Source organism: Scyliorhinus torazame, chromosome 17, assembly GCF_047496885.1.
Source record: "Scyliorhinus torazame isolate Kashiwa2021f chromosome 17, sScyTor2.1, whole genome shotgun sequence".
Taxonomy (NCBI): domain Eukaryota; kingdom Metazoa; phylum Chordata; class Chondrichthyes; order Carcharhiniformes; family Scyliorhinidae; genus Scyliorhinus; species Scyliorhinus torazame.
The window spans coordinates 80,421,319-80,433,020 of NC_092723.1; the positions used below are offsets into that span (position 1 = coordinate 80,421,319).

Genomic DNA, 11,702 nt, shown 5'->3' on the forward strand with positions numbered 1-11,702 from the left:
GGGAAAGAGTTTCTATCTACCCTGTCCAGATGATTTTGAATTCTATCACATCTCCTCTTAATCTTCTCTTCTCCAAGGGGAACAGCTCCAGCTTCTCCCATCTATTCAGGGAACTGATGTCCCTCATCCCTGCAAACATTAACAGAAATCTTTTCTGCCCCCTCTCCATGTGTTGTCCTGACTCCAGTGAAGGCTGAAGCAACGTTGTATAAAGGGTCACTAATAATAATCTTTATTACTGTCACAAGTAGGCTTACATTAACACTGCAATGAAAATACTGTGAAAAGCCCCTAGTCGCCACACTTCGGCGCCTGTTCGGATACACAGAGGGAGAATTCAGAATGTCCAATTCACGTCTTTCGGGACTTGTGGGTGGAAACCGGAAGAAACCCACGCAGATACGGGGTGAACGTGCAGACTCCACACAGACAGTGACCCAAGCCGGGAATCGAACCCGGGTCCCTGCTAACCGCTGTGTTACCGTGCCGTCCTTTGCTTCACATTCTTTGCTCCTATTTATAATGCCCACAATTCAGTGTGCTTTCTCAACCTGCCCTGTCACCTTCAACAATTCACAGGGACAGGGTGACCTCCTCTTTAGCCTGCTTCTTGGTCTGGCCGAGTTGCTCATTGAACAGGTCCAGGCTGCGAGCAGTTCAGGAGATTGTTTCGCCCCACTGTCTGCCCTTTTTCTCCATGGTTACATCCAAGTCAGGGTATCGCTGGAGAGGGAGCACGTCGTGTCCACAGGTACACTCGAGCCCTTCTGCAACCAATGGATACAACAGGGGTTGGAGAGCATTATCAGCCCCAGGAACATTTATTTAAAATTCTGGTTTGCATTACAGTGCCCTGTTAGGGTGTCGCACCTTAACAGGTGGCAGCATGGTAGCATCGTGGTTAGCACGGTTGCTTCACAGCACCAAGGACCCGGGTTCAATTCCCGCCTTGGGTCACTGTCTGTGTGGAGTCCGCATGTTCTCCCCGTGCCTGCGTGGGTTTCCTCCTGGTGCTCAGGTTTCCTCCCGCAAGTCCCAAAAAGACATAATAATAACCGTAATTGGTGTCACAAGTAGGCTTACATTAATACGGCAATGAGCTTGTTAGTTGAGTTGGACGTTCTGAATTCTTCCTCCATCTACCCGGAAAGGCGTCGGGATTTTCACAGTAACTTCATTGCAGTGTTAATGTAAGCCTTCTTGTGACACTAATAAAGATTATTATTTTGTTAATTAATTTGTTTCAGTGATAAACCCAAAAGAATATACTCCTGAGCGTCTCTGTCCTTGCACCAATATAGAATTATATATATTTTCTTTCATAAATTGAATACTTATTTACCGGAACTGGACTCCTTGAGCACACAAGAACATCATTTAGGCTGACAGTTCAATGAGGGACTGAGGGAGTGCTTCACTGCCAGCAGTTCAAATTTGCAGGTGATATATTAAACTGAGGCCTTATGCAGCTACATGCACAAGGTGATGGCATCGTTTACAGCATAGGTGGAGGCTATTCAGCCCATCATAACTCTACTGGCTCCCTTCTAGAACAACCATAAAACAAATTTCACTGCCTTGGTTTGGGTAAGGAGCGCAATGAGAGGGTGCTTTCCGTGAAAAATATTATTTCATTTTCTTCTTGAATAAGTAATTGTGATTGGAAGCTATAGATTAACAGATAATCCTTTTTAACAAGATATATAGAAGCTTATTCCTGCCAAGTCATAGCCTTGCGAAGCAGGTTTCTCATTGAAAGTTTAACAATATGCCCAGCCATATACTTATCAACCAACGCCATTGAAACAAATTAACAGCCTAATTGCTGCTGTGGGATCTTGCTGTGCATGATCTGGTTTCTGTGTTTGCCTGTATAACACTAAAAAGGGAACTCATTGGATGTGAAGCGTTTTGAGATGGCCTAAAGCCATGAAGATCACCACAGAAACTCAGTCAAAAATTGATGACAGTAAATGAAAAATAACAACTTGCATCATGCAGAGTAATCTCCCGCAGTAAGCAAAGAGATAACCAGTTTCAGTCAATTTTTAAAAAATTCATTCAAGAGATGTGGGTGCCACAAGCTAGGGCAGTATTTATTGCCCATCCCTAGTTGCCCTTGAGAAGGTGGTGGTGAGCTGCCGTCTTGAACCGCTGCAGATTGACCTGCTCTTTTGTCAGTGTTTTAATGGTTGGTTCAGTCCAGTTTTGGTCAATGGTAACCACCAGGATGTTGTTAGTGATACTCAGTGTGGTAATGCCATTGAATGTCAAGGGGTGATGGTTAGATCCCCTTGCAGAAAGTCATTGACTGGCAATTGTGTGGCGCGAAGGTAACTTGCCACTCGTCAGCTCAAGGCTGGATATTGTCGCGGTCTTGCTGAATCTGGACATGGACAGCTTGAGTATCTGAGGATTCGCGAATGATGCTGAAAATTGTGCAGTCATCAGCGAACATTCCTACTTCTGACCTTATGTTGGAGGGAAGGTTATTGGTGAAGCAGCTGAAAGTGGTCGGGCCTAAGACTGAGGAACTTCTGCATTGATGTCCAGAAGCTGAGATGACTGACCTCCAACAGCCAAAACCATCTTCCTTTGTCCAGGTATGACTCCAACCAGTGGAACGTTTTGCCCTTGATTCCCATTGACTCCATTTTAGCTAGAACTCCTTGATGTCAAGGGCAGAGCTCAAACCACACGTCTGGAGTTCAGCTCTTTGAACCAAGGCTGTAATAAGCTGAGTGGCCCTCATGAAACCCAACTGAGGGCCACAGAGCAGATTATTGCTGAGTAAGTGCTGTTTGATAGCGCTGTTGATGACTCCCTTCCATCTCTTTATTGTTGCTCGGGTGAAGATTGATGGGGCGGTAACTGTCTGGGTTGGATTCACCTATTGTTTTATGTTGGATCAAGGGATAAGTATTGTTCATGGCACTGAAGAAGAACACCCTTGTTCTTCTTCAAAAAAATATGCCATGGAATCTTTCACAAACCTCTGAAAGGGCAGGCAAGTCCTTGGTTTAATGTCTTATTGAAAGATAGCAGCCCTGACAGTGAAAGCACTCCCTGGAGAATCAGCCGTGATAATCTGTTTCTGAGGAGAGACTTGAACCACTGATCTTCTGACTAAGAGACAAGAATGGACTGAGTGGAAACAGAAAATGCATCTGTGTAGAGATAAGAGATAGTGTATCGAGTCTGGATGACTCTCTGTGTATTGAGCCGTGTTTGGCAATTCATTAGGGGCTACCTGCGAGGCAGACTTAAAGTGTAAGTGACTAAAAACAGGAATGTTTGGATTTCCCTGCTGATCTGAGGTGTGGCAGATATTGAGCACAGGTCGGGCCGGATACGTCCCTTTTCAGCCAGGCTCGGGATCACCAGTGGTTTCTGCTGGGGGCTAGAAGTAAACATTGAGGAGAAGCAAAGGGTAAGTGGGCCTACCCTAAGCCCCAGTAAGTGAACTGAATCGTCAGAAAAGGAAAGGAAGGGGGGGGGGGGAAATTAAATTGTTCTTCAAAAAGTCACTTTTAGACCTCTCCCCGGCCCCGTCTCCCACCCACCATCGTAATGTGCAATAATTTTGAATGTTACAAAACTAGAGAACTGCATGGAGCAGAATTTAGTTTCATTTGAAGTATTTCCTATTTGTAACTCTCCCCTCCCCCAAGCAAGTTAACAGGATTCTCCTATAAGGAGTGTTAGTGATTAATGTGCGAAAACCAGAGAGAGAGAAGTATGCCATTGAATTTGGTTAACAGGCAGAGACAGGTCCAGTGAGTTAGAAACTATCTTGAAGCAAAATACTGTCCATGCAGGAAATCTGAAATCAAAGTGCAAACAAGACAACTCCACTGGGTGTGAATTTGAATCCTGTCGTTACTGACTGTCTTGTGTTGTCCAACTCTCTTCTGTCGGCCTCTCCCTTCCTCGCAATGTGGAAGCCCTAATTCTCTCTCTCTCCTTGTTTCTGTCCCTGTCTCTGGGTGTCTTCCTGACACTCTTTCACGATCTGTCTGTTTCTGTTCTGCAAGGGGATTAATGGGAACTGATTTCTCAATCTGGTCCTAGTTAGAGATTCCAATAACACAAAACTACCCCAAATTCACCTCAGGTTAGCACTTAGTGGCAATGTCAGGAGCAGTTCAAAGGATATTTCCAGCATTATAATTTATAATACAGGGCTTCATAACATCCAGATGATCACCCCAACCTCCTCTTTCCATGGACATACTACACAGATGTTACCACCTGATAACAAGGTCATCGTCCTCGCCAGCACCTCCCCACCCGGGGACGCCAGGTCCCCACCTGCTTCAAGACCACCATCATACCGGTACCAAAGAAGAACCAGGCAACGTGCCTCAATGACTACCGACCAGTGGCCCTGACTTCAGTCGTAATGAAGTGCTTCGAGAGGTTGATCATGAAGCGCATCACCTCCATACTCCCAGAACGCCTTGATCCACTGCAATTCGCATACCGCTGCAACCGGTCCACATCAGACACAATTTCCCTGGGCCTACTCTCATCCCCAGAGCATCTCGAAAACAAGGACTCCTACATTAGACTCCTATTTATTGACTACAGCTCCGCCTTCAACACCATAATCCCAGCCAAGCTCATATCAAAGCTCCAAAACCTAGGACTTGGCTCCCCACTCTGCATCGGGATCCTCGATTTTCTGACCAACAGACCACAATCAGTAAGAATGAACAACAACACCTCCTCCACAATAGTCCTCAACACCAGCAAGGCTGCGTACTTAGCCCCCTACTCTACTCCCTGTACACACACGACTGCGTGGCAAAACTTGGTTCCAACTCCATCTACAAGTTTGCTGACGATACAACCATAGTGGGCCGGATCTTGAATAACGACGAGTCCGAATACAGGAGGGAGATAGAGAATCTAGTGGAGTGATGTAGCGACAACAATCTCTCCCTCAATGCCAGCAAAACTAAAGAGCTGGTAATTGACTTCAGGAAACAAAGTACTGTACACGCCCCTGTCAGCATCAACGGGGCCGAGGTGGAGATGGTTAGCAGTTTCAAATTCCTAGGGGTGCACATCTCCAAAAATCTGTCCTGGTCCACCCACGTCGACACTAGCACCAAGAAAGCACAACAACGCCTATACTTCCTCAGGAAACTAAGGAAATTCGGCATGTCCGCATTAACCCTTACCAACTTTAACAGATGCACCATAGAAAGCATCCTATCGGGCTGCATCACAGCCTGGTATGGCAACTGCTCAGCCCAGGACCGCAAGAAACTTCAGAGAGTCGTAAACACCGCCCAGTCCATCACACAAATCTGCCTCCCATCCATTGACTCCGTCTACACCTCCCGCTGCCTGGGGAAAGCAGGCAGCATAATCAAAGATCCCTCCCACCCGGCTTACTCACTCTTCCAACTTCTTCCATCGGGCAGGAGATACAGAACACGCACGAATAGACTCAAAAACAGCTTCTTCCCCACTGTCACCAGACTCCTAAATGACCCTCTTATGGACTGACCTCATTAACACTACACCCTGGATGCTTCATCCGATGCCAGTGCTTATGTAGTTACATAGGGCAACACAAGTTATACAATCATGTATTTTCTTTTATTCCCTTTTCTTCTCATGTACTTAATGGTCTGTTGAGCTGCTCGCAGAAAAATACTTTTCACTGTACGTCGGTACACGTGACAATAAACAAATCCAATCCAATCCAATCCAGCAGTCCTTTCATCCTTAAGTTGGAAAGAAACCGGAACACCCGGAGGAAACCCACACAGACACGGGGAGAAAGTGCAAACTCCACACCGCCACCCGAGGCCAGAATTGAACCCGGGTTCCTGGAGTTGTGTGGCAGCAGTGCTAACTACTGTGTCGCCATGAAATGAAATGAAATGAAATGAAAATTGCTTATTGTCACAAGTAGGCTTCAAATGAAGTTACTGTGAAAAGCCGCTAGTCGCCACATTCCGGCGCCTGTTCGGGGAGGCTGGTACGGGAATCGAACCGTGCTGCTGGCTTGCCTTGGTCTGCTTTAAAAGCCAGCGATTTAGCCCTGTGCTAAACAGCCCCTTGCCACTCTCAAGGAGACTAGACGCATTTTCATTAACCAACAGCACGGAGGATTCCTGCAGGACTTTGAAAACTGGCAGATTAAGCAGATTCCAAAACATTTGTAGAAAGATACTGACCACAAGATAACACCAGGGTTGTTATCGCTGACTTAGTGGTAATACTCTTTTTTCTGAGACTGACGTGTAGGTTAGAGACCTACTCTAGAGATTTGAACCCTTGGTCTAGGTTAACATGCCAGAGTAGGAATGTGAAGAGATACAGACAAACATACAAACTAGGAGCAGGAGAAGGCCACTTGACCTTTGGAGCCTGCACCACCACTCAATAAGGTCATGGCTGATCCTATTGTAACCTCCACCCCACATTTTTGCCAACCCCCCATAACCTTTCACCCCCTTGTTAATCAAGATTCTATCTGGTTCTGCCTTAAAAATATTCAAAGATTCTCGTTTCAACTACCTTTTGAGGAAGAGAGTTTCAGAAACTCACCACCCTCAGAAAACAATTCTCCTAATCTCTGTTTTATATCAGTGACCCTTTATTTTTAAACACTGACCCCCTAGATCTAGATAGTCTCACAAGAGGAAACATCCTCTCCACATCCACCCTAACAATAAACAATAACATTCAATCAGCTTTCCTAATTACTGCCTGTACCTGTATACCGGCCTTTTGTGATTCATGCACTGGGACACCCAGATCCCTCTGTACCTCAGAGCTCTGCAATCTCTCGCCATTTAGATAATGAGCTTTTTTTATTCTTCCTGACAAAATAGACAATTTCCCACATTATACTCCATTGGCCAGCTCTTTGCTCATTTAATCTATGTCCCTTTGTCACCTCCTCGTGTCCTCTTCACAATTTACTTTCCTTTGTGTCACCAGTAAATTTAGCAACCGTACCCTCAGTTCCTTCATCCAAGTCATTTATATAAATTGTAAAAAGTTTAAGTCCCAGCGCTGATCCCTGTGGCACACCACTGATCACCACCTGCCAACCAGAAAAACACCCATTTATGCCAAATCTGTTTCCTGTTAGCCAGCCAATCTTCATCCATCCAGTATGTCACCCTCTACACCAAGAATTTTTATTTTCCACAATTACTTTGGATGTGGCACGGTACCAAAATGCCTTTAAGAAATCTAACTACAGGACGTCCACTGGTTCCCCTCTATCCACAGCACACGTGACCCCTTCAAATAACTCCAATAAATTGATTAATCATGATTTCCCTTTCACAAAACCTTAGGTGTCAAAGTACTTAATTTAAGATGTTGGCAGCTCCCGAGGTCGGGAGAAGTCTCTCCTCTTACACCGAGCTTACCGTAAGCGTTCCTCCCACAGATTAGGTGCTCATGTGGTTGGAACAGGCCCCACAGGTCGGGGTCAGTGCTGAGCATTTCCTCCAGGGCCTTGTCCATGTCCTCAGGCGGTTCTTTCCCTCGGGAGTGCAGGCTGTCCAGCAGCTTGAGGTGGACCTCCTCCAGGATGTTCTGCAGGCAGGCTGCCAGGTAGATGGCCGCATGCTCGTGGATGCGGTTGGACAGCCTGCTGTCCACCATCCAGCGAAAGAATCGGCCAACAGAGAAGACCAGCTGACACTGGGAGCTCTTGCTGCTGCTGAGCTGCACCCCGGAGCTCATGTTGTAGACGGACAGAGCCTTGACCGCAGCCGCCATACAAGCCTGGGACAGGGACCAGGACAGGACCAGCTTGGCTGCACTCTGGATTTCATGCTTGCTGCACTTGGCACTCTGCAGGCTGAGTCTCTGAGCCTCTCTGCCGAGCCGCACCAGCACCCTGCTCAAGTAGGTGGAGAGTTTCTGAAGCAGGCTCCCAGAGTCTGGCTGCCTGGAGCCACCAGGACAGCATCTCCTCAGCACCTCCTGCACCTCTTGCTCAGTCCACGGGATGTCCTCAGGCTGGGGCAGTTTCGGGCAGTAGTGCAGAGCCTCTAACCCTTCCGAGCTCTCCGCCAGCTCTGCGTCCAGCGTATCACAGCTGCCCAGGTATCTCCTCGCAGCTGCCCTGGGGAAGGAGCCCCAAGTCCCCCCCGAGCGGCATAGAGACAAACTGGACGATCCACGGGAGGTGGCCGTCCCTCCATACCCAGAATCTAAAGTCAAGTTCTCCAAGTTCCGGTTTGTTACTTTATAAAGTTCAGACATGGCCAGGCGGCACCTGCATGTAAACGGAGCTTTCCCCACTCCCGGCAGGCTTTCTCTCTCCACTCGGTTGCTGACTGCTGCGATGCACCGTCCCAGGGCTCACACTGACATTTGCCAGTGAGCCTGCCTCCTAAAGTAGCAGCTCATCATCCGCCACCTCCCCGCTCTCTCCCCGCCCCTCTGACTGCAACACACCTCCTGCCCCACCACACAGCGATGAGAAACATCCGAGAGAGAGAAACATCCGAGAGAGAGAGAGAGTCATCCGAGAGAGAGAGAGAGAGAATCATCCGAGAGAGAGAGAAACATCCCAGAGAGAGAGAGAGAGAAACATCCCAGAGAGAGAGAGAGAAACATGCGAGAGAGAAACATCCCAGAGAGAGAGAGAAACATCCCAGAGAGAGAGAGAAACATGCGAGAGAGAAACATCCCAGAGAGAGAGAGAAACATCCCAGAGAGAGAGAGAAACATCCCAGAGAGAGAGAAACGTCCCAGAGAGAGAGAGAAACATCCCAGAGAGAGAGAGAGAGAAACATCCCACATCCCAGAGAGAGAAACATCCCAGAGAGAGAGAAACATCCCAGAGAGAGAGAGAGAGAGAGAAACATCCCAGAGAGAGAGAGAGAGAGAGAGAGAAACATCCCAGAGAGAGAGAGAGAGAAACATCCCAGCCCAGAGAGAGAAACATCCGAGAGAGAGAGAAACATCCGAGAGAGAGAGAAACATCCCAGAGAGAGAGAGAAACATCCCAGAGAGAGAGAGAGAGAAACATCACACAGAGAGAGATAAACATCCCAGAGAGAGAGAGAGAGGAACATCCGAGAGAGAGAGAGAAACATCCGAGAGAGAGAAACATCCCAGAGAGCGAGAGAGAAACATCCCAGAGTGAGAGAGAAACATCCGAGAGAGAGAGAGAGAAACATCCCAGAGTGAGAGAGAGAAACATCCCAGAGAGAGAGAGAGAGAGAAACATCCCAGAGTGAGAGAAACATCCGAGAGAGAGAGAGAGAGAAACATCCCAGAGAGAGAGAGAGAGAGAAACATCCCAGAGAGAGAGAAAAACATCCCAGAGAGAGAGAGAAACATCCCAGAGAGAGAGAGAGAAACATCCGAGAGAGAGAGAGAGAAACATCCGAGAGAGAGAGACAGAGAGAAACATCCGAGAGAGAGAGAAACATCCCAGAGAGAGAGAGAGAAACATCCCAGAGAGAGAGAGAGAAACATCCCAGAGAGAGAGAGAGAAACATCCCAGAGAGAGAGAGAGAAACATCCCAGAGAGAGAGAGAGAAACATCCCAGAGAGAGAGAGAAACATCCCAGAGAGAGAGAGAAACATCCCAGAGAGAGAGAAACATCCCAGAGAGAGAGAGAAACATCCCAGAGTGAGAGAAACATCCCAGAGAGAGAAACATCCGAGAGAGAGAGAGAGAAACATCCCAGAGAGAGAGCGAAACATCCCAGAGAGAGAAACATCCCAGAGTAGGAGAGAAACATCCGAGAGAGAGAGAGAGAGAAACATCCCAGAGAGAGAGAGAAACATCCCAGAGAGAGAAACATACCAGAGAGAGAGAGAGAAACATCCCAGAGAGAGAGAAACATCCCAGAGAGAGAGAGAGAAACATCCCAGAGAGAGAGAGAGAGAAACATCCCAGAGAGAGAAACATCCCAGAGAGAGAGTGAAACATCCGAGAGAGAGAAACATCCCAGAGAGAGAGAGAAACATCCCAGAGAGAGAGACATCCCAGAGAGAGAGAGAGAGAAACATCCCAGAGAGAGAAACATCCGAGAGAGAGAGAGAAACATCCCAGAGAGACAGAGAGAGAAACATCCCAGAGAGAGAGAGAGAGAAACATCCCAGAGAGAGAGAGAAAATCCCAGAGAGAAAGAGGAAGGGAAACATCCGAGAGAGAGAGAGAGAGAGAGAAACATCCCAGAGAGAGAGAGAGAGAGAGAGAAACATCCCAGAGAGAGAGAGCGAGAGAAACATCCCAGAGAGAGAGAGAAACATCCCAGAGAGAGAGAGAAACATCCCAGAGAGAGAGAGAAACATCCCAGAGAGAGAGAGAGAGAAACATCCCAGAGAGAGAGAGAGAGAGAAACATCCCAGAGAGAGAGAGAGAGAAACATCCCAGAGAGAGAGAGAGAGAAACATCCCAGAGAGAGAGAGAGAAACATCCCAGAGAGAGAGAGAGAGAGAAACATCCCAGAGAGAGAGAAACATCCCAGAGAGAGAGAGAGAGAAACATCCCAGAGAGAGAGAGAGAGAGAAACATCCCAGAGAGAAACATCCCAGAGAGAGCGAGAGAAACATCCCAGAGAGAGAGAAACATCCCAGAGAGAGAGAAACATCCCAGAGAGAGAGAGAGAGAAACATCCCAGAGAGAGAGAGAGAAACATCCCAGAGAGAAACATCCCAGAGAGAGAGAAACATCCCAGAGAGAGAGAGAGAGAGAAACATCCCAGAGAGAGAGAGAGAGAGAAACATCCCAGAGAGAGAGAGAGAGAAACATCCCAGAGAGAGAGAGAGAAACATCCCAGAGAGAAACATCCCAGAGAGAGAGAAACATCCCAGAGAGAGAGAGAGAGAGAAACATCCCAGAGAGAGAGAGAGAGAAACATCCCAGAGAGAGAGAGAGAGAGAAACATCCCAGAGAGAGAGAAACATCCCAGAGAGAGAGAGAAACATCCCAGAGAGAGAGAGAGAGAAACATCCCAGAGAGAAACATCCCAGAGAGAGCGAGAGAAACATCCCAGAGAGAGCGAGAGAAACATCCCAGAGAGAGCGAGAGAAACATCCCAGAGAGAGAGAGAGAGAAACATCCCAGAGAGAGAGAGAGAGAAACATCCCAGAGAGAGAGAGAGAGAAACATCCCAGAGAGAGAGAGAGAGAGAAACATCCCAGAGAGAGAGAGAGAGAGAAACATCCGAGAGAGAGAGAGAGAGAGAAACATCCCAGAGAGAGAGAGAGAGAGAAACATCCCAGAGAGAGAGAGAGAGAGAAACATCCCAGAGAGAGAGAGAGAGAGAGAGAAACATCCCAGAGAGAGAGAGAGAGAAACATCCCAGAGAGAGAGAGAGAAACATCCCAGAGAGAGAGAGAGAGATAAATATCCCAGAGAGAGAGAGATAAACATCCCAGAGAGAGAGAGATAAACATCCCAGAGAGAGAGAGATAAACATCCCAGAGAGAGAGAGAGAAACATCCAAGAGAGAGAAACATCCCAGAGAGAGAAACATCCCAGAGAGAGAGAGAAACGTCCCAGAGAGAGAGAGAAACATCCCAGAGAGAGAGAGAAACATCCCAGAGAGAGAGAGAAACATCCAAGAGAGAGAGAGAGAGAGTGAAACATCCCAGAGAGAGAGAGAAACATCCCAGAGAGAGAGAGAAACATCCCAGAGAGAGAGAGAAACATCCCAGAGAGAGAGAGAAACATCCCAGAGAGAGAAACATCCCAG

At 47.5% G+C, this 11,702-nt stretch overlaps 1 protein-coding gene across 1 annotated transcript in view; it reads right to left on the reverse strand.

Annotated features, from left to right (window-relative positions):
* Positions 1 to 8,361, reverse strand: part of LOC140393972 (ankyrin repeat and BTB/POZ domain-containing protein 3-A-like) — a 58,995-nt gene extending 50,634 nt beyond the window's left edge. The window contains exon 1 of the mRNA XM_072480676.1: positions 7,404 to 8,361. Coding sequence (XP_072336777.1) covers positions 7,404 to 8,247 — 844 coding nt within the window. The 5' untranslated portion in view covers positions 8,248 to 8,361. The remainder of the gene's footprint in view (positions 1 to 7,403) is intronic.
* Positions 8,362 to 11,702: the final 3,341 nt, after the last annotated feature.